The sequence below is a fragment of the Microtus ochrogaster genome, unplaced genomic scaffold (genome assembly GCF_000317375.1).
Source record: "Microtus ochrogaster isolate Prairie Vole_2 unplaced genomic scaffold, MicOch1.0 UNK39, whole genome shotgun sequence".
In the NCBI taxonomy this organism is placed as follows: Eukaryota; Metazoa; Chordata; class Mammalia; order Rodentia; family Cricetidae; genus Microtus; species Microtus ochrogaster.
Window position 1 is genome coordinate 2956137 of NW_004949137.1, and position 27463 is coordinate 2983599.

The 27463-nt window shown below is 34.9% G+C and overlaps 1 protein-coding gene and 1 pseudogene across 3 annotated transcripts in view; one reads left to right on the top strand and one right to left on the bottom strand.

Annotated features, from left to right (window-relative positions):
• Positions 1 to 27463, top strand: part of Cdh7 (cadherin 7) — a 162797-nt gene that overhangs the window by 73086 nt on the left and 62248 nt on the right. For all 3 annotated transcript variants that reach the window (XM_005368741.3, XM_026790049.1, XM_026790048.1), the window contains 2 exons: positions 2960 to 3127; positions 6428 to 6615. In XM_005368741.3, coding sequence (XP_005368798.1) covers positions 2960 to 3127; positions 6428 to 6615 — 356 coding nt within the window. The remainder of the gene's footprint in view (positions 1 to 2959; positions 3128 to 6427; positions 6616 to 27463) is intronic.
• On the bottom strand, positions 24708 to 25649 carry LOC101997903 (annotated as a pseudogene).

The window sequence follows — 27463 nt, forward strand, 5'->3', positions numbered from 1 at the left end:
TGTGTGTGTTAGGATCCTTTGTATGATTGTGAATTATCAATAAAAAATTCTTAGTTATCAGAAATATTTTAACAAGCATAAAGTTCAGATTTTATGTATTTGTTTAAAATAAGAAAACATAGAAAGCTGCAAAGAAAACCAAATACTTCTAAAGAGTTGATGATATATTTATAGTTTCACCTGTATATGACTTACAAATTATTGATTACTGAAAATTTTTTCAATTTCATAATGCTACCACAGATTATAGAATTCAAGTTATACCTGACTACCTTTCGCCAACATTAAAGAAACAAAATTTAAATAACAATAAATGAAGTATTGCCAGATATTTGTATCTATTATTTTATTTCTGTGAAGTACCTAAGGCATTTGTAAATTGCCTCTACAACCTGTATTCCCTTGTAAGCTTTGTGATTATCTTAGAGTTGAGAAAACATTATTCATATGATCATCTATAAAGAGACAATTGCAGGTTTAAACATTATGTAGGCACTTTGATATCCAGACTTCTATACTAATGATATTGTAATTCCTTCAAAATATAATGTCAGTAGGTAAACCTAGGAAGTCCGAGCAATCAGAATTGCTCTCCTTTTTAATTGTGTTTGTGTGTGTGTGTATGTGTTGTGCATTTCCTCCTGTATGTTAAAGCGTTTGTACTCACAGTGAGCATGTGTGTATTCACAAACATATGTGGAAGTTACAGGCTGACAGTGGAGTCTTCTTCAAACTCTATTTTATTTAATAAAGAGTGTCTCTCTCTGATCATGGAGCATGCCAGCAATTGTGATGGTTGTAGCTGGTCATTTTGCCCCAGTGAACCACTGCTTCTGTCTCAGAAATGTAGGATCAGTGAAGGCTACCATACCTGCTGGACTTAACCATATGTTCTGGGCATCCAAACTAGTCTTCATGTTTGCAAAATAAGTGATTTATTGAACAAACAACTACATCTACCTCCCAGCATTTCTTTTTTTAAATTTAAATAACTTTTTTTCATTTATTTTATATACAAACCATCCTCCCCCTTCAATTACTTCCCTATCTCTATCTAACCTCTCTCCATCCTGTCATCCTTCCTCCATTCAGAAAGGAACAGGCTTCTCATGGGTTTGCATAAAGCATGGAACATCAAGTTGAGGCAGGTGCCAGGTAATATAACATGAAAAACAGGTTACCAAGCTCCAAGCAGAGGATGTCTTACTGAGAGTCGAAGCAGCACATATTCTTTATTCACTTTAAATATTTCTCTACCATACTATTTGCAGAGGTGATAGCAGACACACATTAATGTTGAAAGAAAAAAAAAGGATGAATTGAAATAAAACCTTGAAACTTTAAATAGAACATTGTTTTGTAAAACAATTCTTTTCTTAATTCAAATGAAATGTATTTATTAGCCAAATTCTCAAGATTTTTAGTCCTTTTCTTTTACTTTGCTTTGTTTTTCGAGACAGGGTTTTTCTGTGTAACAGATGTAGTTTTCCTGGAACTAGTCTTGTAGATCACACTGATCTTGACCTCACAGAGAACTACCTGCCTCTGCCTTCTAAGCCCAGAGATTAAAGGTGTATGCTACCACCACCCAGTTTATTTTCAGTCTTTTTAAAAAAAGACACACTAAACTTATTAGTGACAAATAAAAATAAGAAAATAGAAAAAAACCACAACTACCTAAGTTCACATATTCATAGCCTAAGAAAGTTTCTTTGTAAATAGCCATGCTGAGTGAGGCTCTTGCTTTTTTTTCACTACAGCATTAGAAATAACAAAAAACATGAAATATTAGTAAAATCATTGCAGTTCACAAAGAGTAATTTAGCATCAGATTCTTCACAAGGAAAACTGTTGAGTTTAAAACATTTTTTTAATTTTATGGTAGTGTTCCAAAAAATAATTAGTATATAGACAGCAAACGGCCCTAAAAATGTTAGTTTGTGATACTATGAGGTACCTACTGTCCCGTCATGCACAATGTGTTTAGATAAAGTGACAGATGTCAAAAACTAAAATTTCACCTGTGTGAGTAGGTGTTACTCAAAGGCATAGATGCAGATGTGTTGTGTATATGTGTGCATTAGTAGGTATGTTTTGAGAGACAGTGGAAGACATAAGCATAAATATGGTTATATAAGATACAGATCCATTGAACTTGGAGTCTTTGTACTTGATAATAATTTTTAATAAATATTCTGAGTGGGATAACAAAAATATAATTTAATTACCATATCCTTAATTTTGTATGTTTTCATTTTTAGAAATAAGAATGCCACTTTGTTCATTTTTAAAGTGCCAGTTTATTTCACTATTTTTGTCCAGACATTTTAGCAGGTCTTGCTCCCATGATGGTCTTTTTGTCACTTGGTATTTTGGAAACAAAACTAAGACTGAACCTCCACTGAGGAGCAGAAGTTTTTGGGATGATGATGATTTCCAAGAGAGTAGCCTAGGTTATTCCTCAGCTTACAGTTATTGAGCACCTGATCATCTGTTCCCTACCTCTGACATGATAGAATTATTGACTTCCTGCACCAGAACTCGTGGTTCTGTTTAGATACTAGGTTTCATTCTGAAATCAAGCTCACCTATAATCACTGTGTAGCTGACTTGCCTCCGTATAGGCAAGATAGAGAACTAAACTGGCCAATAGTTTCTCAGTCATGTTGAGGTATAAATGTTAAAGAAATAGAGCAGAAAAAAAAATGAGAAGCGTTAGACTCACAAATGGGAAAAATGTTCACATCTTTCCTATGGGTACATATTAGTATGATGTGGAAGTGAATGTATAAAGTATATATACACCAGTGATCTCTAATATACACCAAAACAGAAAAACAAGCCACAAATCAACAAATCACCACAGCTGGGGAGCGACATGTTTCTCTTTTATTAATGTTTATTGCTATTGTAATGCAGTGAATCATGGTGCTATTTACTGAGATTTGAAATCTTACAGGAGTCATCAAAACTGCCCTTCCAAACATGGATAGAGAGGCTAAAGACCAGTATTTGCTTGTCATTCAGGCAAAGGATATGGTTGGTCAAAATGGCGGACTATCTGGAACCACGTCAGTCACTGTGACCCTAACTGATGTCAATGATAACCCACCACGCTTTCCACGAAGTAAGTTATTCAATGAGATGACTAACTTTAAAAACGTCTTTACAGTCTTTATAATTTTTTTCAAATATTAGATTTCTTATTTATCTTTCTCTCATATATTATATCCAAGCATAGTTTTACCTCCCTCCTTCCATTCCAGTCCCTCCTGTGTCCCCTCCACTCTCTGCCAGATCTACTCCTCCTTTCTCCTGTAAAAAAGGGAAGCTCTTCCTAAGATACTAATCAAACACAGCATATGAAGTCACAATAAGACTAGGCACAAACTCACATATTGAGGCTGACTGAAGCAATCCAGTAGGCAGAAAACGCTCCCAAAAGCAGACAGTGCAGTAATATGAGCGGTGGGCTGCTTCCCGCCACCCGACCAGCTTTACCCGAAATAATTACACACAAACTGTATTCATTTAAACACTGGTTTGCCCATTTCTATCTTGCCTCTTCTAGGCTAATTCACACATATTAATTTAGCCCATTTCTAATCATCTGTGTAGCACTGGTCTTACCAGGAAGATTCTAGCCTATGTCCATCCTGGGTCGGAGCTTCATCACGTGCATCTGCTCGGGAGCAGGGAGCATGTCGTCTCTCTGAGGTGTCTGCCCCCGAGAGGAGAGCTGTTGAGTCTGAGCTCATTTCCTCTTCCTCCCAGCATTCTGTTCTGTTTACTCCTCCCACCTATGTTTTAACCTATGAGACCAAGCAGTTTCTTTATTGCTTAAACCAATGAAATCAACAGATTCATTGACACTCCCACATCACTTCCCCTTTTTCTCTTTAAACAGAAAAAGGAAGGCTTTAACTTTAACATAGCAAAATTACATATAACAAAACAGTTATCAAGCAAGAATTACAGTTACAATATTTATATCTATTTTATCTTTTATCATAACAATGGAAAACTATAACTATCTATCTATTCTGTAACTCCATCAAAGACTCCAGAAGAATACAATATTACTTAAGCAAACAAAAAGTTTTTTTTTAGTTGGTACTATGTATCTATAGTAGCTGTCAATCAGCAATGCCACCAATCTGTTCTATACAGAAAAGTTTTGCTTTGCCTGTAAGGAATTAAAATAGTAGTGGCTATTTTTAAATTAAGTTTGATTACAATTATTAACTTTTTAAGTGCATAAATTGGTGAGATTCATCTTACTCTAATCATGTGTTTGTTTTATGCTTTCAACAAGATCATATACACTGAACATTTTTTTTTACAGTTGCACTGTATTTCTTTCATGCATAATTAAATATATAAAAAGAATGCAAACAAAAGCATCAGAAATCCACAATTGACAATTAGTCAAAAGTGGCTTTTGACTAATCCAGAAATAAAAAGAAAAATAAAACTAAAATCCTGTGTCCCTAGGGTAGTTGTGTCCTCTTTATAAAACTGTTTTATCCTATGCTTCTTATTTTCCAAGCTTTTGTAACATATGGAATTTCTTTAGAATGTTAAAGAGAATTCTTTCTTTCTTTCTCTTTCTTTCTTTCTTTCCTTTATAATTGTACATATATGTATATATATGTATATATATATAGTTATATTTTTTGTGCTATGACATTATTCTTCATAATCATCAGCTCTTATTCTCTTCTCTCTTTCCTGGGAACTACTTCTTGCTAATGAGTTTACCAAATTTTGTTTGTTTGTTTGTGGCTCACTGCATTTACTTTGCTTTGCCTAAAAAAACATGAACAAATGGGGAGATCATAACTAGCAAAAAGTCATCTTGAACTTGACTTCTTTAAGGAGGAGACTCCCTTTTTCCAGCCACTCTTAACTAGCATTGGCTTAAAACTCAGCAATAGGAGGTCTGTCTGTGCAATGTCACTAAAATGTTTGTCCAGTTGAAGCATGGAACTCAATTCCATACCAAGAGAGAAAATTAAATCATATAAAACAACCATTGTGGGTTACTGTGCAAATACTTATCCTTTTTTCTCAATTAAAAATAAATATTTAGATATTTTAATATTTGTTTTATTTTACAAGAAAGATGATGGTACTTCCAGAAAACAAAAAAGGCTTATTATTATTATTATTAAAAACCCCTTCCCTCCATGTCATTTATTTTTTACTATGGGAAGAAAGAAGGGGTTTTAGAAAAGAATGCTATTATCTTAGGTTCCTTGTAAAATGACTGCTTTTCTTTACAACTGGTGAAAGGGTGATACCTCTTTCCTGACAAGGAGCCCAGGTTTTCCAGTGTTTCAGAATCTCTCTTGGATTCTAAAGTGAAGAAACCCAAACACTTATAATATTGTTTGTCTTTCTCTACAAATCCGTTACTACTGTACCCCTTAAATTTTTGAGTTTTTCAAAGAATACCTCTATGTGTTGGAGGAAGCCAGTAAAATTTTACAGATATACAGCAATCATTTTAAAAACTGTGGTACTTAGTATTCAAAGAATTGCAGTCCAAAATAACAGTGCTCCATTTCTTTTCTACATTCCACTTAAAGACAGTGTGCCCCTTTTATATTTCAAATTGAAAATGAATCATGGATTTACAACTAAAGGAATATGAAGTAAAGTTCCAGAGGCAAAGAAAATAAATGATTAGAAGAAAATATTCAAGGATCATATTCCTTACTTGCATCCCTATTTTCTTCCACACCTTCCCTCAAAATTCGCTTTTTATCTGGAAGGGGTAAAAATGATTAAGAAAGCAGAAAACAAAAGGTTATATTGGTCTTTTCTCTTTTTATTTTTTTCATAGCTTTTAAATAATGTTAATTATTCTTTTTCACAGTCATGTCCAAAATCAGGGCTATAGAGCTCACAAATTCACCTCTTCCCTTTAATAGAATATTAATGTTTTACAAGTAGACTTATACTGCCCATCCCACAGGTGCTTTTTCAGTTTTGTGGAAGTTTTCTTGTAAATGATATTAAATAAATACCAATGTTTACTTATTGGAAATATTACTCATGCCTTTTGAAATTTGCAACAGGAACTGTTGTATTGTTTGGTATTATTGTGGTGATTATTGTATCTAAATGATAAATTATATTTAATAATTATACTTTGATTATAAGTTTAGTTTCATTACTATAGAAAACATATTTCTCATACATCTAGCCTGAGTTTCTTTAGGTAATCTGTTTCTTACTTGACATTGCTGAACCATCAATCTCAAATTTCTTCAGGCTTCATCAAACATCATTTATTTTATGTTGTCTTAGCTTTTCCATTTTGGGAAAATGAAACCATAATATATTATGAAAAAATTGTCTGTAGTTTTTAGAAGAGGGTGATTAGAATGTTTTGTTCATTCTTTATTTTGACATTTCACAGGATCATACCAGTACAATGTCCCAGAATCTTTGCCTGTGGCATCAGTTGTAGCCAGAATTAAAGCTATTGATGCAGATATAGGAGTTAATGCAGAAATGGAATACAAAATAGTGGATGGTGATGGGTTGGAGATTTTCGAGATAACTGCTGACAAAGAAACACAGGAAGGAATCATTACAATACAAAAGGTAATGTTTCCATTTTTATTTTTATTCCATAAGGGTGATGTCATGAACTCTCAGACTACAAGATCTGCTTTGATGCAAAGATGTTATACACACATTAAATGTCATACAGACATATTGCTATTTTAATTTATTTTTAATTTATATTTAGGTTTCAAATCTGTGGGAATTTGAATGGCAGTTTTAATAGTTCCTGTTAATTCTATTCCACTGGGAAAAATATTAAAATGATCTAAAATCATGTGCCAACTAGACCGCTTTCAAATGTGTGCATTTGAATATCCACAGAGAGAGGGAATTGTTCCTTTCTTGATTATTCCACTAATAGGACGTTAAATTCAGCCCAAAGTCATTTTATGCAAGACAACTACTAAATCCATCACATGTAAAAACAATATTCATATAATTTGAAGAAACAAAGTGATGAAGTCTTGCTGCATTAGTAATTACTTTTTTAAAAAACATTCAATAATTTTGAATTGAGAAATTCATAGTAAAAGTCCATGGCAATATTTATTCAATTATAATCCATCTTTTACAAGAAATCACAGATAAAATAGCAGTATAACAGAAAATATTATTTCTTTACATTGGCATATTTAAATTACTCCCACCCATCATTGATTAAGTTTGGGTACTTTTAACCTTACCTCTTTTTGATGTTTTAAATGTTAAATTATGACATATGTTTGATTTTAGGCCCACGGGCAAAACATTTCTTCAATTATTTCCTGTGTTATTTGCTGTTTAAGCTAACATGTAACAATCTTTGTGCAAAGATTTTTAATGAGTAGTATAGGCCAACTATATGTGATGTTTTTCCTTGTCTAAAATACAAGGAATGCAGTAAAGTACAATCTGTGCTCAAGGATTTCTAAGAATTTACAAAAACAATATGGTAATATTTTAGAATTTGAGAACACATAGAAAACATTTTTATTCATTTCATGAATCTCTTATACATCTTAATATACATGTTATAAATAATTGAAATTATGTTAGGCATGGGATATTTAAATCAATACCAGAAAACTTAGAGGATATACACAATTTTTCATTCATTTTATATTGAACTTTTATTAAGTATGTGTTTGTGATGGCATGGAGTAACCACATCTAGGTGCATGTGAATGGATGTGTGTTTGGTCCTTCCATGGTAATATGTGGTGATTAGAAGACAATGTTCAAGATTAGCTCTTTCCTTTTTCTATGTGGATTCAAACTCAGGTTCTAGGTTTATTATTAGGAAATCTTACTATCCAAAACTCTTATTTTTAAATATTAAATTATCTCCAATATTTTAGAAAAATATTAAAAATTATTAGAAAAACTAAGTAGAAACCATTTCATAGTAAAGAATTGAGTCAATGAAATGAACTTCAAAGGAAAACACTGTTCTAATATTCAACAAAAAAACTTCCATTATATGGGACTGTCTGTCGGTATGTGTCAGAACAATTTAGAGTTACTGAGTCACATATCCCTTCTGGATCTTTGCATAAATAACATTAGGGTATTGTTTATTCTATCTAAAATATAAGAACATTAATGTCTCACGATGGATGAAATGGTTACATAACAAATTGTAGAAAATTTTTAAAAAGTGGCTTGATGATATTGTTTTACTATATTAAATTCTTATTTATTTATTTATTTTTCTATTCAAAAATTTACACTTCTTCCCCTCCTTCCATTTCCATTCTGCTGCCCGACTCACCCTCCTCCCTCCACCTCCCTCCTTAAGAGAGAGCAGAGTGCCCTGCCCTGTGGGAAGTCTAAGGCCCTCTCCCCCATATCTAGACCTTTGCATCCAAATAGGCTAGGGTCCCAAAAAGCATTACATGCAGTAGAAACAAGTCCCAGTGCCTTTATCAATGGCTTCTCAGTCAGCCCCCATTGTCAGCCACATTCAGAGAGAGAGAGTCCAGTTTGATCACATGCTCGTTCAGACCCGGTACAGCTGGATTTGGTGAGCTACCATTAGAACAGACACACTGTCTGATTGGGTGGACCAACCCCTAGCTGTCCTGACTTCCTTGCTTGTCTTCCTCCTTCTGCAATTCAACTGGACCTTGGGAACTCAGTCCTTTGCTCTGATGAGGGTCTCTGTCTCTATCTCCATCCATCACCAGATGAAGATTCTATGGTGATAATCGAGATAATCGTCAGTGTGATAGTGAGGCAAGGCCAGTTCAGGCACCCTCTCCTCTGCTGCCCAAGGACCTATCTGGGGACACCTGGGATCCCCTCTAGAGCCAAGTCTCTTGCCAACCCTGAAATGGCTCCTTTAATGTAGATATCTTCATCCCTGCTCATATATCCTCCCTTCCTCCATCTCCACTCTCCCAATCCTCCAAGATCTCTCCAGTCTTTCCTTTCCCCCTTCTCTCTGCCACTCTCCCCTTCCCCCATCCTCACCCCCATCCCTATCCCCATCCCTACCCCCACCCCGATGCTCCCAACTTTTGCCTGGCGATCTTGTTTGTTTCCAGTTTCCAGGAGGATCTATATATGTTTTTCTTTGGGTTCTCCTTATTATTTAGTTTCTCTGTGATAGCGAATTATGGGCTTAATGTCCTTTGTTTATGGCTAGAGTCCACTAATGAGTGAGGATATACCATATTCATCTTTTTGGGTCTGGGTTATCTCGGTCAGGATAGTGTTTTCTATTTCCATCCATCTGCATGCAAAATTCAAGATGTCATTATTTTTTACCACTGAGTAGTATTCTAATGTGTATATATTCCACACTTTCTTTATCCATTCTTCCATTGAGGGGCATCTAGGTTGTTTCCAGGTTCTGGATATTACAAACAATGCTTCTATGAACATAGTTGAACAAAAGCTTTTGTAGTATGAATGGGCATCTCTTGGTTATATTCCCAGGAGTGGTATTGCTGGATCATGAGTTAGATTGCTTCCCAATTTCCTGAGAAACTGCCACACTGATTTCCAAAGTGGTTGCACAAGTTTGCATTCCTACCAGCAATGCATGAGTGTTCCCCTTCCTCCACATCCTCTCCAGCATAGGCTATCATTGGTGTTTTTGATTTTAGCCATTCTGACAGGTGTAAGATGGTATCTCAAAGTTGTTTTGATTTGCATTTCCTTGATTGCTAAGGAGGTTGAACACGATCTTAAGTGTCTTTTGGCCATTTGAATTTCGTCTGATGAGAATTCTCTTTTCAGTTCAGTACCCCATTTTTTAAATTGGGTTAATTAGAATTTTAATGTCCAGTTTCTTGAGTTCTTTATATATTTTGGAGAGCAGACCTTTGTCTGATGTAGGGTTGGTGAAGATCTTCTGCCATTCAGTAGGATGCCTTTTTATCTTAATGACAATGTCCTTTGCTTTACAGAAGCTTAAAAAGGAAACACATTATCTAAATTTTCCAAATCTTTTAAAAATTTTGAAGGCGAATTTAATTAATCCAGGCCAGTGGGTACAAGAAGACAATTTTAATATAAAAGCACACTCACACACCCGGTGGGGGCCAAAATGAAGGCGAATTTAATTAATCCAGGCCAGTGGGTACAAGAAGACAATTTTAATATAAAAGCACACTCACACACCCGGAGTTCAGCGATCCACCGTAAACCGGAAACAGGAAGGGCTCCAGTCTCGCGTTCCAATTCATAGTAAAAACATTCGCCCGAGGCTGTCCCGCCCCAAAAGGCGGGGTCTCTCTACAAAATTTTATGACAAATATATTTATATAGAATGAAATCTTATAATTGTCAAATAATTAATGCATCTTATGTATTTTTAGGCTAGTGGAAAAAATCTGAAAAGAATATATTCATTTTGTAGTCTACTCTATTTCTTAGAAAAGGAACTGATATAAATGTAGAAATAACTCATGAAAATTATGCTTTACAGGTTTTATCTTATTTTGGTTGTAGAGCACTAACATTTAATAAAACGTGTCTTTCTCTGTCTAAAAAATTAAAATTTTATAAGGTTAATTCCTTCTAAATTTTTTATTTCCTTCTAAAATTCCTTTTATTAATTCTTTTTGACCCTAATAAATTCTTATTTATGTTAATGGACAAATCTTTACTTGTGCATATGAATCTGAAAGATTTTCTTCATCTAGTTATTATTCAGTAATTTATCATTACAAATATCAATAAGATACTATATGCAAAGCTACCTAATTTTCATAGATTTGTATTTAGCTAAATATATGATTAAAGTTATTGATAACTAAAACCAAGCTTTATTTTCTCTTTCCATTCCTAATGTACAATTTATTGCTAGCTGGAGGGGTGGCAGTCTCCAGTCAGCACAGGGTATGCAAAAAAAAAGTCCATAAATGTGGTAAATGCTTAGGAAAAATTATTATCTATCTGAGAGCTAAACCTTTTCTATCTGAGGGAAAAGTAAAGAAACAATTACCCTTTCTGAGAGAAACTTTCTCTTTTACTTCATCTTAAAAATTGCTCTCTGAAAATCTCTTCTGGTCCTCTACATAGCTCTACCCAGCTGAGTCTGCTTAGCTTCTACATATCTAACTCGACTGCCTTCCTCCCAGTGTCTTCTTCATAGCTCTACAAAGACTCTCTCACAGCCAATCTCTAGAGATTATATGTTACATTTTCAGGTCCACACCCATTCTCATAAAATAAGACAAGTCACACAATATTTCTCACATTAGAGAGGTGACACTGACTGACAGTATGTAACACTTAGCCTTGTAAGTAACGAATAGAGTTAGAGTTCTCAAGGTTTCCAGTCAAAATACCAAGATCTACTTGGCTGAACTTTCAGCCGATATTATAAACTGAGGCTGGGACTACATGCAAAAAGTCAACTGCTAAGGAGGTTATGTCTACTGCAGTTGCCTCAAGCTCAAACATTGGATCAAAAATAAACACCTGGGAAAGTGACGTTATGTATTTATCCCTAGGGGGAACCAGATATTTGTTTCCGTGGGCAACCAGGTTACTTTGAATTTGTTCTGAAGTCTAAACTTAGCAGTCTTTGTGACACAATTATTTTCTTTGTCCATCTGAATAATGAAAAATATCTTAATGCCATTTCTATTAAAGGAAATTAAACAATTAAGCATAAATTATCTTCCTGATTATCCAGTTATATGTGTGCTCAAAAGATGGAAGATAGATAGATAGATAGATAGATAGATAGATAGATAGATAGATACACAAACAATGGGAAAACAACACACATAGCTAATATTAGGGAAGGAATGCAGTTCTTAGGGAAGAAATAAAATGACATGAGAGAAGTTAAAGACAGAAACAACTGATCAGTAACTCCATGGCTTTTACGGGGTGGGTCAACCTGCTGAACACTATTTGTCATCTGCTGTATACTTTCATGACAGCTCTCAACAATGGATGATATCTTTAAAAAAATCCTTATTTTTCTTATATAATGGCAGCAATTATTTTTGAAACTCTTAAGCACACATGGTGTAAAGAAGTACCAGAAGAGATGAACTGCAATGTTACAAATACTGGATCTTCAGTATGGCATAAAATAAGAAAAAAAATGATTGATGGTAAAAGAAAAGTACATTGAATATAAACCATTTCCTACCTGTAATGCCATAATTTAACAAGCCAGAAAATATTACAGAACAATAAAGCAATCTTTGTTCAATTTGAAATAGTATGTATGAAAAATTAAATTTACCACCTGTATATCAAAGATCATCATAATAGTTTTAAATTTAAAAATAAGCAAAGAACACTTAGCTGTGGAATCCTAACATGATTTTTGTACTAATCTAAACTTACTAAAATACATTTTATTTCAATAGCATTTCAACTGAGAATTCAACAATAATAAATTAATTATAAACATGCTTCCTAAATTTACCTTCAGTAAAAAGACAGATTGATATGCTTTCTAAATTTTACCTTTATTTAGAATATATTCTTAATGATAAGAGCCATTAAAATGTAAAAGTTCGCCATTCTAGGGCAGCAACTAGCATGACTCACACACAGTGTTTCTGTCAAATGCTGCTGTTATTAGCCTGTAATTGTAGATCTACATTAAGAGAGGATACCAGAATTTTGGCTAATCAAAATAGTAAATTTTAAAGAACCAATGGCACCTATATGGTGTGGGATTCCCCTCTTTCTGTTGTGAATGCATGGTTAATAAAGAACTGTCTTGGCCTGTGATAGGGCAAAAGAATAGAGCTAGGTGGGAAAAACTAAACTGAATGCTGGGAGAAAGGAGGGAGAGTCAGGAAGAAGCCATCGAGACACTGCTGTAGACAGATGTGCTGAAACTTTGCTGGTAGACCACAACATTGTGGTGATGCACAGATTAATTGGAATTGGTTAAATTAAGATATAAGAGTTAGCCAATAAGAAGGTAGACCTAATGGGCCAAGGAGTGATTTAAATAATATAGTTTCTGTGTGATTATTTTGGGGCTGAGCAGCCAGAAACTAACAAGCAGACTCTTTCCCTACAATAAACTGGCACCAATGTGGTTGATGAAAGTCCACTAAAAGTCTGTGAAGGCTTGAAATGGAATTATAGACACAAAAATACAGAGTTTAAAACAGCTTCTTGCCGTTTGCTTGTGGTATGCTGTAGCTCCTTCAATAGAGGTTTTCCTGATTCAGAGGTAGTAGAAAAAAGCCATGTTGTTTTAAAATGCCAAATTTCTGGGCAGTGCTGCCAATGTGACTACTGGCTCATTCAAGAGACAGAGCATGTAAATGGGGTTTTTAAGTAGTCTGTTACAAACTGCTTAATGATATGACATAGACCCAGTGCATTTCTGTAAATGGGGCAATGTACATGGCTCTCAGAGGCAGTGAACTGTTCTGTCATGTTGGGCTGCTGGGGGCAAGTAAACAGAGCCATATTTCCCTTATCAATAGTGCAGCTTAAGTTTTAAAGAAGTGCTTAGCATTTTAAGAAGCATTCTTGGACAGTAAAGAATTATAGATGCAAAATAAGACAGATTCAGACATAAAAGAACTCTAAATGAGACACAGTACAGTGTTGGATAAATCTAGAGGCTTGGGAGAGAGAAGAAAAAGAGAAGAGTTGTAAAAGAAGCAAATGGTTTAAAAAATATAAAAAAGTCCTTAAAAAGGCAGAGTCCAGAGAGTCATAGATTAAATAAATAAAGAATAATAAGCCATGTAAAGATGGAATATACACAGAGAGTCTGGATTATGCATACTATTGTGTTTTCTTTGAAATTTTTCACCATAGAGAGAGAGAGAGATGTTTGATTCTGGGGACTGCTAAACTAAGCCAACATATATATTTTAAAGGTATTCTGAATTCAAAATATGGGTTTAATGATTTGTTGCTTTGGAAAAGAGATTCTTCTTTTGTTTCCACACAGGATGAGAACCTGTGGAATCCTTCCAGACTCATGTTGTTTGACAGACCAAACCCCTCTAAAAGGGTGCATTGAATACTCCTCAAAAAATTACTTCCCCTAATAAACAACAGGAAACACTTTGGAGAGGAACTATACCCAAATTCCCACATATTGTCTATAAATATTTATTTACATTTAAAGGGGGATAAGCTATAGAGATTTGCATTGGTATAGATCTAGGTTTATTGATACAAATTTAAGGTCAATTTTGTTATTATATATATATATATATATATATATATATATATATATACTCTTCATAAAGGATTGTATCTATACAGCTCATTTAAAAATATAATCTATAATTAAGAAATATAGGTTAATGGATAATCATCTGTAATAGTCAAGCTTGTAGACATGTTAGTTAGATTTTCTAGATATACAGAGATGTATTACAGATGGATAGGCATTCTTCAAATCTTACAGAGTCCTTCAGAATATGGCATTTAAAATGTTTAAGAATTTAGAACATTTCATGACAATGAGACACATCTGCTCCTGGCAACACCAATTGCTTCAAGCAGAAGATGGACATTGAAGAGGCTCCTTATGGAGTTTTTTAGCCATTTGGGCAAGAAACTGCTTGTGCCTGGACTGCTTAACAAGACATGTAGAACCTACAGAGAAGTGGCTGCTGAACTTGCCTAAAGGTGAGATGGTCCTCTAGGTTTTCTGCTTCATGAAAGAGTGTGCCAGACATTCTAGAGGACACAGAAGAAAGTAACTGATGAACTGCTAATATAGACAAAACTATCTTTGAAATTTCCTGCTTCATGGAAAACTCTGACAGATACTATGGGCCTGTAGGCAGAAGATGGATGCCCCAATGATACAGAAGAACTCTGGATGAATGTCCAGGCAGTGAGATGTCTCTGTCAATTCTAGAGTTTTGCAAATTGCTTACTTCCTGGTAACTTAGGTAATATTGTATCTTTCTGGAGATTTTAATGGAGTTGAAGAATTTATATTTATATTTATAGTTTTCCTTAGATATGATAAAATATAAAGCTGATATAAATATTATAACTGTAATTGTTGATTGATACCTGTTTTGTTATATGTAATTTTACTGTATTTTAGAGAAAACATTCCTTTTTGTTTAAACAGAAAAGTGGAGGTGATGTGGGATTCCCCTCTTATGTTGTTAATACCATTGGTTAATAAAGAATTTTCTTGGCCTGTTATAGAGCAGACAAGTAGAGCTATTTGAGGAAAGCTAAACTGAATGCTGGGAGAACCAAGGAGTGTCAGGAAGAAGCCATGTAGCCACTGCCAGAAACAGATTTTACTGGTGGGCCACAACCATGTGGTGATGCACAGATTAATGGAAGTGGATTAAATAAAGATGTAAAAATATAGCCAGTAAGAAGCTAGAGCTAATGAACCAAGCAGGGATTTTCTTGTTGTATATCAATTTAAATTTTATTTCCAAAAGTCTTCATTCTAAAATGACTTTCTAAATGACTAGCTTATTTAGACAAGGTGAATAAACACTATATTTAAAATAATCAAATTATTTATAAATATTAACTTATTCAAAATAATTTATTTGTTAAATAGGAAAACTTCCTAATTACACTTTCTTTGGTAAAACTTGGTTAATAGTGTGGTCCATAAAGTGATCTGATTTGTTTTCTTCTTCTTCTTCTTCTTCTTCTTCTTCTTCTTCTTCTTCTTCTTCTTCTTCTTCTTCTTCTTCTTTTGGTTTTTGGAGACAAGATTTCTTTGTAGCTTTGAGGTCTGTCCTGGATAAGAGCTGTGAGTAATAAATAACAATGGCACAGAATAAATTCTTTGCTGCCTTGATATTTTCTCAGAAAAAAAAAGTTATTTTTTTACTTTAAATTTGAACTTACTGATGTTCTCAGAACTTGGGGGCATTCCCATAAATGATTTGGCATTGACAGGGTATTGAAAAAATAAGAAGTTCTCAGAGAAAAGAGGGAAAGCAACTAAATTCTTTGCCAGATTTTTAATAGTAGCCATTTGATTTAGTAGTCATTAAACCATTTATTTCTAGAGTTCTTTTTCAGCTGACATTTCTATAATCCATAAATATCTTGACATCCTGCTTTCCTATGCCCCATTAAAATAGCCCATTAAGCTTTGTTTCCAACATTTTACGACATTTCTAGCCTGAATTTCCCAACTCTTCTACCTGTCTCCCACTTCATGTGAGGAATCTGCTGTACTGACTTTTCTCCTCCTTACTGAAAGAAAACGACTTACAAAAACAATTCAAGAAAGAAGAGTTTACTCACAGTTTGAAGGTGCATTCTATCATGGGAGAAAGTCATAGAGGCAAGGATTGGGATGGCTGCTCAAATTTTTCCTTAATAAGGAGGTAGATTAATATCAGAGATAGAGAGCTGGTGCTAAGCTCATTTTCTGTTTTATATACTCCAGAATTCCAAACTCACTGAATGTTTTACCCACAGTTGGGGAGGACTTACCCTACTCGATGAACTGGTTTGCAAATTTTCTCATGTGTCAAAAAACTTTTCTCTAAAGTGATTCAATATTCATTCTAGTTGATCATTGATACAAGTAATCACACTTTCGTCAAGACAGAAAATAAAAGAACACTATTACCATAAGCTAAAAATATCAATAGTTGAGCCCTAAATGAATTTTTTCTTTAGTTAGAGTTGTAAAAGCAGAACCTTCTTGCAGTATTAATAATTCAAAGACTTCAGTATAAGAAATAATGTGATATTTTTAGGGAACTAGAATCAGGATATTTACCTGGAGAAAATGTGGGAAGTATTATAGATTATGGTACAGGGGGCAGGAGCTGAAGCAAAGGCTGGCCATGCACCCTTCAGTGGTTTACACTTTATTAACAGGTACATATGTGATCTTTGACACACAGAAACAATAGAATGGAAATATTAAATATTATAAAGTGCTTTACTTGCAGCTTCAACAGAATAGGTTGAGGACAAACATTGAAAATCTTTGCTGCTTTCATCTGACCAATTTACTTAATGTAATGATTCCAATTCATTGCAAACACATGTTTTTTTTTATTCTTTCATTCTCTATTTTTGTAAGGATTTTTTTTATTTTTAAAACAATCTATTTTATATACCTATCCTAGTTCTCTCCCCCTACAACCTCCCACTCCTCCCATCTTGTTCCTTCCCCATCCCCTATCCACTCCTATGAGAGGATGAGGCCTCCTACAGGGGATTCAACAAAATCTGTCACATCACTTGAGGCAGGAACAAGAACCTCCCACCCCGCCCCATATATAAGCTTAGCAAAGTATCCCTCCTTAGGGTGTGTGCACCAAAAAGCCAATTTATGTGCTAATAATAAATACTGGTTCACACTGCTAGTAGTCCTACCAATATCCCATGCCACACAACTGTCCCCCTCACTCAGAGGCCTAGTTCAGTCTTATGCTGTTTCCTGAGATTCAGTGAGCTTCTACTAGTTCAGGTCAGCTGTTTCTGTGGTTATCCCCATCATGGTCTTGAACGCTTTGCTAGTATTGTCTCTCCTCTCTCTCTCTCTATGACTGGACTCTAGGAGTTTGGCTTAGGGCTTAGCTGTGAATATTTGCATCTGCTTCCATTAGCTATTGGATGGAGACTCTCTACTGACAATTAGGGTAGTCACCAATCTGATTACAGGGTAAGGGCAGTTTAGGAATCCTCTCTACTATTGCTTAGATTCTTAGCTGGGATCATCTTTGTGGTTTCCTGGGAGTTTCCCTAGTGACTGATTTCTCATTAACCCCACAATGGCTTCCTCTTTCAAGGTATCGCTTTCTTTGCTCTTCCCCACTGTCCTTTGCCCAACTCAATTTTATCAATCCCTCATGTTCTCCTCCCTGCTCCACTTTTCCCCTCCCCACTTCTCTATCACCCTCCCCCATCCTCCACATGCTGCCAGTTTACTAAGGAGATCTCGTCTACTTCCCTTTCCTGGGGGAATTCAAGTATATCTCTCTTAGGGTTCACCTTCCCTGCCTTCTCTGGCGTTGTAGATTTTAGGCCGGCTATCTTTTGCTTTATGTCTAATATCCACTTATGAGTGAGTTCATACCATGTTTATCTTTCTGTGTCTGGATTACCTCACTCAGGATGTTTTCTTTTTCTAGTTTCATCCATTTCCCTGCAAATTTCAAGAAGTCATTATTTTTTTACTACTGTGCAGTACTTCACTGTTTAAATGTAGCACATTTTCTTTATTCATTCTTCCTAAGAGCATCTAGGCTGTTTCCAGGTTCTAGTTATTATGATGAATAATGCTGCTTTGAACATAGTTGAGCAAATGTCCTTGCAGTATAGGTCTACATCTTTGGGTTATATACCCAAGAGTGGTATTTCTGGGTCTTGGGGTTGAATAGTACCCAATACTTTAAGAAACCACCCTACTGATTTCAAAAGTGGATGTACAAGTTTGCACACCCACCTATGAGTGTTCACCTTACTCTGCATATTCTCCAGCATACGCTATCATTAGTATTTTTAATTTTAGATATTCTGAATGGTTTAAGGTGGTATCTCAGAGTCATTTTGACTTGCATTTTTCTTGGTATTTGCCCAATAATAAGCAGATGGACTAATGGAATTGAATCAAAGACACTGATATTAATTCACAACCTATGAACAACTGAATTTTGACAAAGAAGCTAAAACTATACAATTGAAAAAAGAGACCATCTTTAAAAAATGGTGCTAGGATAACAGAATTTCGATATGTAGAAGAATGCAAATAGATCCATATATATATTCTCATTCACAAACCTCAAGTCCAAAATGGATGAAAGAGCACAAAATAAATCAGGCTACACTGAGCCTCATAGAAGAGAAACTGGAAAGTATTGTAAATTTTATCTGGAATTCATTTGTATGATAACCTGACTGTATGCTTCTCTGTTTTATAGTATAATTGAACTTTAGATCCATTTCATTAACAAAGTTTATTCCAACTTAGTTTGTTATCATATATCTAAATATTTGCATAATTTGATTAAAATTGAGTGAACTCAGGAACAAGGAGACATAGGAAAGTAGTCTCCTTAATAATCATAAGATAATTGTAAAATGCTACCTTCAATTATTCAGTGATTGCATAAATGTCTTTACAGAAGATGCTTAAGAGGTCAGAAGTACAGCATCCATAAGTCTCAGTGTATGTTTAAGCAGTTGTGCTTTTTCCAAAATTCACGCACAGCTTCTGTGAATTATGAATAGTTTAATTATATAGTAAAAATATAAAAAATGATAATAAAGCAACAGTGGTAGACATTTAGAGCAATGTATGCACTAATCTGTGACCACTAATTAACACTCTCGTGATGCTGTTCATCAATAGTCAGATAGGGATTTTAAATTCACATAGGGTCAAGATAAGGATTATCCCAGCTGAGTAAAAACTGCATTTTTCACTAAACCTAGAGTACATTTCTATGCCTTAAATTACAATGTAGGAACTTCAGTCTCTTATATATTTCCTTAGAGATATGATGATTCTTCTTTAACGTAATTCAGTTTTCAATATGAAATTTCAGTTGAGGTTAAATATGGAACTTTTCTCTTATAAAATGTATTATCATAGAGTTATATTGAAGTAAAAATTGTGCATTTTCAAACTGCATTTCCTCTGAAGAATAACTACTTCTAGTCTTTGTCTCACAAATGGCCTATCACACTGTCCAGAGAATAGACTCATGCTGTATCAGGACAATGTTGCTATTCTATCTACATAATATCCTCATATCCACATCTGGAAAGAAGAGAATGAAATCAAAAATATAGAGCATAACTGTATAAATTTTGGTGATTTTGTTGTCTTCTTTCCTCTGTGATTAAGAAAAGAGGTAGAATGTGTGCTGTTCTTTCAACTTTCAGCTTATCTGTACAGAACTGTCATTTCTAGTTTGCTTTCCTGTGTACAAATGTGTCTGTTGGCAAATACTTACTCCCAAAGGCAAGTGTTTATTTCACTACTTCTTTAATTTTTTCTGAGAATGCATGGAGAACACAGTGTAATTTCAGGTATATTTTTTCACATTTAATTTTTCCTTCATAGAGCTTATTTAATTAGTTAAGTTGTTGAAGAAGTACTTTTTTCATGTTGCTCTAAAAGTAGTTCTTTATTTTTGGCTATGAAATGGAGTAAGTCTGGAGTTTTTATGAGAACAAGATATGATAAAATAATACAAACCCTCTGATTGCATGTATTGTTGAATTTCAAACATTGCAAGGATCTAAGCATATATAAACACAGATGCAACATCAGCTCCATCAATAAGGAATAAGCATTTTTTAATGAAAGTTGATATTAACCTAGTGGCCAATATATAGAACACTTGATAAAAGACATTAAGACTCTTCCCTACGTATGTTTTCTCCTTTGGTTTTAATGGTTTCTACCATGGTCATTTCAGTGTGTGTGTGTGAGTGTGTGTGTGAGAGAGAGAGAAAGAGAGAAAGAAAGAGAAACAGAAACAGACAGACAGACAGAAAGAAATATTTCCAATGAGTAAGTAGTGAAATTTATAAGACAAATGTAACATAAAATGCAAATGTTTTCTTACATTCTGTCTTTTAAGTTGACATGTTGATTTATAAATTAGTTTTGCTGCCAATTCCAATAGAGCCATTTTAGAAATAGATTCCACAGGATGTAGTCATTTTATGATAGACACAAAGGTCAGATGAAATATTTTAAAGCAACCCAAATGGTTAATCTATAGATATTTTTGTTTTTCCTTTAGGACTGTATTATATAAACTAATTATGTACTTAGGAATGTGCTTTATTTGTCTGCTTCTTATATGCAAGTAAATATTTTTGTATCATAAAAAAGGTTTGAAGCTCAAGACCATAAAGCAAGATAGACAAGTTTTGTCCATAAATGCCATAAATGAACAGTGTTGTTGAATATTCTGGAAAACTTAATGTATGCTAAGGATATAAGGATGTTATACATTGCTTGTTAAAACAGCAATAACAACAACAAACAGCTAACAGGTCAGAGAAAAATTCAGAGAAGGCAAATTATTTTATTCTTCCATAATGGAGCCATTTTAGTGATTTTTTTTTTTTTTTGGTTTTTCGAGACAGGGTTTCTCTGTAGCTTTGGTGCCTGTCCTGGAACTAGCTCTTGTAGACCAGGCTGGCCTCGAACTCACAGAGATCCGCCTGCCTCTGCCTCCCGAGTGCTGGGATTAAAGGCGTGCGCCACCACCGCCCGGCTTTTTTTTTCTTCTTCATTTTAGTGATTTTACTGCTTGTGTTAGGTGAGTTCTAAAATTCAGCAAGCATCCACCTGAGTTGAAGAGTGTTAGTTCTACCTCTGTAGAGCAGGGTAGTGGCTGAGAAGAAGACAAGAGAGCCTGAGCATGTGCTTCTCATTACATAGCCATTATACTTGATTTGTGTCAGGAATACTAGGAACAGACACTATCAAGTCTCTTGACACTCACATCCCAAGAAATATTGCTTCATTCCCAGTATATTATTAAGGTCATAACTTAAAAAGTCCAGATTCTTCAACTATATATTGGTTCTTGACATAATTATTTCCTTTCCTTTTACAGTTTCTTCCTCCCCTCAAGTTCTTAATGTCCCCGCCCCTTCAGCTGTCATGAGCTGTTATACTCTAAGTTGCATTTATCTCTGACATGATTGTTTGCCTCACCACAGACTTATAAATGGAAATTTGTGACCATGAATTCATATTTTTGAAATCGTGGGAAAATAAATCCTTACTAACTGTGGTTTTGTCAAGTTTTTTCTTACAGTAGCAGTAAACTAACTCATATGCCATTTTGTCTTTTGTTTGTTTTGTTTTATAGAAAATGGATTTTTTTCATGCAACATAGTCTGATTATTGTTCTCTTTCTGAAACTCTTCTTTTAGTCTCTGGAAACCTGAAGATTCGTCCTCTACAGCCTATATAAAAAATATAACTCATTTAGAAACTTGAATTTCAAATCCTGACATCAATACTACTAAAAAAATTCATATTTTTTAGAAAACATGAAATTTGTAGATACTTATTATCACAGCTGTAAAAAAAATAATGATGAAGACATAGAGGAACATTTTCAAGGGAATGAAAATCAACCAAAATAAAAAAAAATTAAAGGAGACACACTCATTGATGTCTTTGTAGATTGATCCAGGCATTCTGTGGTTGGTTTAAACTGAAATATGATGCCAGTGGACTCTGGTAAAAAGGGGTATCTTTCAGTCTTTCTTGAGCTCATCAGAGACTTTTTTACATTAATTTGATAGTGTTAATTATCTTTTTATATCTTTTGAGATATTCTCTGTCTGTCTCTCTCTATCTGCCTCTATCTCCCTTTCCTTCTTTCTTCCCCATCTTTCCCTTCTTTGCTTCCCCAGTCCTCTAGATATTCCTTCATGTTTTAATTTATTCTGATTATTTGTATGAATCTGTGGGAACACAGATCCTAAGACAGCACCAAGACATGCCTGCCTATGAGTAAGATACTCAAATTGTCCTTGGTGCATTTTCCAGGTATGGTTAAAATGTGTCAAACATCATGATATGATAACTCTTGAGTAGTTAATTGGATAATAATGTAAAACTTTAAAACAAAAGCCAGTACATGTTAAAGAAGATAAAATCAGTCTTTATTCCCTATTTTTGAGAAAATATTCAATACAACTTAAAGTAATTTAAAATTTGCTATGTATCTGATTTGTTCTTGCCCTATCTTCTCCATCTCTTCCAGTTGATGGGTTTATACCAAACTGAGTAAAACATGATCTGAACAAGGATGACACCAAGAGACACATCCAAGAGTATGGGATAAAGTTTATCAGTCTCAACTTTATGCAAAAATGAGCAGGAGTGACAAATGTTGAAAATAGGGGAAATATTCTTCCCCATAGAAGAGTACAGTAATAGACTATCCAACACTATATGTTCATCCTGGAAAAGATACAAACAAGTAGCATTATAACAAATTAACATGTCATATTTAGGAATTCTATGTATACATCTATACATTCAATAAAAATTAATGAAAATGCATTTGTAAGAGCACTAAGGGTTTATATAGAATGGTCTAGAAAAAGGGAAGGGATATAATGTAATTTATATTATAAATTGTCTTTTTAATTTGAAATGTTTTCATCAATTTACTATATTTTCTTAATCACTGTTTTATTGCTGTGAAGAATGATGGTGACCATAACAGCTCTTTTTAAGAAGCATGTAATTGGAAGCGTCCTTAGAGTCTAAGTGGGTTGGTTAGTCCATGATAAAAATGTTGGGCTGGAGACAGAATGGTGTTGAGGTAGTATGTAAAAACTTTACACCTTTATCTCACAGACAACAGGCAGGGAGATTGAGAGAGAAAAGAGACCTGACCATGGCTTCTGTAAATTCGAAGTCCTCTCCTACTGACACTTTTTCTCAAATAAAGCCATACCTCATGATCTTTCTAATCCTTCTCAAACAGTTCTACCAACTGTGGATCAAATTTTCAAATATATTTTCCCATAAGGATTATTATAATTCAAACCTTCACAGGTAGCACCTTTTATGTAAGTTCGCATAACAATCTGAAACACTGACTTTAAATGAAAGATGAAATGGAGATTGTGTGCTTTGAATCTATTTGAAGTCTTTTAACTTGGGAATTATTATTTCTAATTAAACTATTGATTAAAATATATATGGGAATCAGAATAAACATTTTAATATACTAGTAATTATATTTTTATATTAATAGCCAATTTTTTAATTTGCCAATATAAGTTAATATATTAGGTTTTATGTTTCAGTAATTACTTGTATATTGATATAATATCCTAGAGTAACACATATTCAATATTTACATACTAGAATAGTGTGTTTGAATAAATTGAGTGCTGATATAGTATGTTCATGTGGTCCTAATAACCATACAAATAAAGTCATTTTAAATGATAAAATTATGACTCATATGACTATAAAAATTATTTACACAAACAGTTAGATTTTTAATTTGGGTGTGTGTGTGTGTCTGTACATGTGTTTAGGTTTTGAATCGCTTCTAAATTCTTAAATTTTATTTTGGTATATGGTAGAAGTTGTTTAACCATAGGCATTTTTGTTCATTTAGGAATCAATGTATCTCTACTGTATTCAAGAGTGTGGTCGTCTACTGTAGGTATCTATGGTTAATATTTTATTATCATGTCTTAAAAATCTAAGAGTTAAGCATATTAAGTTGGGCATGAAAAAGCCAATCCTACCACAGAGGAGGATGTAACAGACACTTCTTATTATTCTCAGCTTTATAAACCTCTGTGACAACATCAAGAATATAATCAAAATACAACCACAGTTTATTCCCTATATGTTCTTCTCATTATCTTCCTACCATGAAAAATTTCTTGTTCATAACTTGGTGTAGGTTTCATGATTTAAAATAATCTTAAAAAATTCAACCATTTTCTTAAATTACTTGTAGTACTCTCTCTCTCTCTCTCTCTCTCTCTCTCACACACACACACACACACACACACACACACACACACACACACACTAACCCTGGGCAAAATTAAGCAGATAGGTTGACTTTAATTAAAGACAATTGCTATAAGATAGAGAAAAATCAGCTAGGATACATAAAAGTACAGTCTGAGTTCAACTTTATTAACACAAAATTTTTCTATTAACTGAGTTTGAAAATGAGGAACCATGACTCATTGCTGTTTACTTATAGTCATTCTTTTTTTTTTTTAACAGACTTAATTCACTTTTATTTTCCTTGTATAAAAACCCTTATGTGGTGGCCACAGCTGGAGCCTGGGTCCTCTGAACAGAGACTCTGGTGTGGGTTTTCACAAGATGGTCAGTGAATTCCTGATAAGGAGACTTGGTGAACACAGTCTCTTTCCAGAGGTCGGGGGTCAGGTAGCTGTAGGTCTTAGAGATGGCATCAAAGGTGGCCTTGGCAAAGTTGCCCAGGGTGGCAGTACAGCCCCTGGCTGATGTGTAGCAGTCATCAATGCCAGCCATCATCAGTAGCTTCTTGGGCACAGGAGCAGAGACTATGCCAGTGCCTCTGGGGGCAGGGAAGAGACGCACCAGCACAGAACCACAGCGACCTGTCACTTTGCAAGGAACAGTGTGGGGCTTGCCAATCTTGTTCCCCCAGTAGCCTCTCTGCACAGAGACAATGGAAAGCTTGGCCAAGATGATGGCCCCTCGGGTGGCAGTGGCTACCTCCTTGGAGCACTTGACACCAAGACCTACGTGACCATTGTAGTCCCCAATAGCGACGAAAGCCTTGAACCTGGTCCGCTGGCCTGCCCTAGTCTGCTTCTGCGCGGGCATGATCTTCAGAACCTCATCCTTTAGGGAAGCTCCCAGGAAAAAGTCAATAATCTCAGATTCCTTAATGGGCAGGGAGAACAGGTAGATCTCCTCTAAGGACTTGATCTTCATGTCCTTAACCAGGCGGCCCAGCTTGGTGACGGGAATCCACTCCTTGTCTTCAGCTTTACCTCCACCAGCCCCGCGGCCTCGGCCTCGGCCTCGGCTACGGCCTCGACCACGGCCGCGACCCCTCAGACCGCTGCCGAATCCTCCACAGAAGCCGCCATGGCCTCCTAATCCTGGGACCCCCGGGTCCTCCGGGCCCTCCCGCTGCACCAGCGTCATCCACCATTTGGTGTTTTCCAAAAGAAGAAGCTTATAGTCATTCTTGTTTCTTTATGAGAAGAGATAGTTTTGCAGTATGAAAAGCCTTGATAGCTAGTCACCAAGAGTTGAAATAGGAGTGGTGGAGCTGAGTCCCCAGCACCCCAGCCGCTTGGCTAGCTTATGCCCCGAAATAATTACACAGACACTGTATTCATTTAATCACTGCTTGGCCATTTCTATCTGGCCTCTTCTAGGCTAACTCTCGCACCTGGACTAGCCCATCTCTAATAATCTGCTGTAGCCCACAAGGTGGCTTACCAGAGAGATTCTAGCCTACGTCCATCCTGGGTCGGTCATCGCATGTGCCTCAGAGAGAAGAGCTATCCCTGGGTCCGCCCAGGAGCCAGGAGCATGTCATCTCTGCTCTAGACAGCAAAGCTGTCGAGTCTCTGAGCTCACTTCTTCTTCCTCCCATCTGTTTACTCCTCCCACCTATGTTTTAACCTATCAGGGCAAGCAGCTTCTTTATTTAATTAACCAATGACCTTCCTCCATCACTATTGACTGCATGGGAGAATTCGTCTCATCTTGGTGGCTGCATTTCATTGTGTTTTCTTTTGAGTCATAGAAGGAGATAATCTTGGGTTGTGAAAAATGGTTAAAAGTTTTTAAAACGGTTTAAATCTGGAAGAAAGAGAGAAACAATTTAAGTGAAAGTATTTCCAAAGAAAATGTTCTTAGGAAAAATCAGTCAAAAGAAGACTGCTAACATTTAACAAAACCGAAGAGAACATTATCCTTCTTGGTCATAGCCCAGGAAGCAATAAGAAATGCCTGGAGTACAGGTGTGCATAATAAATTGGTTGTGTTTGGCTTTTAGATTCTACTTGGGAAATAGCTTACATATTACATGTTATGTACAGAATTTATTTGCAGTCATGCTTTCTCAATGGTTGTAGATCAATTTGAACATGTTAAGCAGTCAGTTTACTTGGAGTAAAATTATGTTTAAAGGAAAGTTATACTACAGACTATTTTGTCTATTGACATTTCTTATTTACAGACATTTATCTAGAAGTAAATATTTATAAAACATCAAATCAAGAAGAAAGAAGGAAACAAAAATTTTGTCTGATATAAAACAGACGCAGTGTGATTGGAGTGTTTTTTTAAAGTTTATTTTGTAAATTATGTGTGTGTGTATGTCTATGGCATGTCTTGCATATTGTGTGAATGTGTCTGCCAGAAGACAATAGTAGATTACTTGAAACTGTAGTTATGTATGATTATGTGATCTCTGATGTGTGTGCTAGGAATCGAACTTTTGGAAGAGCAGCAATTGCTTTTAACCACTGAGCCATCTCTCCAGTCCTTCACTGGAATATTTTTAAGAAAACAAACCAGACATATTTTATAACAATTCAATATTAAATATAAAATAAACACATACACATATTATTCAGTCATGATGGCACTATGGTATTATGTAGAAGAGAATTAAAATCTTAACTTGCTTTGGCCAAAAGTAAAAGTTGTAAAATGAGACCACTGAGTGGAATACGAATGTGCTTGGCTATAGAACAGGAGCCAATGTGGACAGAATAGAAAAATGCAGTGCAATTACTTTATTAAACCTATTAAAAACATATATTGAAAATAGCAAAAAAAAACTTGCTTGTCTCCATTGTTTTTATAGTTTTCTGAATGAATAGAACAAATCTTTGTTCTACATGCACATAAATAGGAGGGAAAATGTAGATGAAAAAGATATGGTACTGATATTCCTTCCTTCCTTTTTTCCTTCCTTTTTTTCTTCCTTTTTTCCTTCCTTTTTTTCTT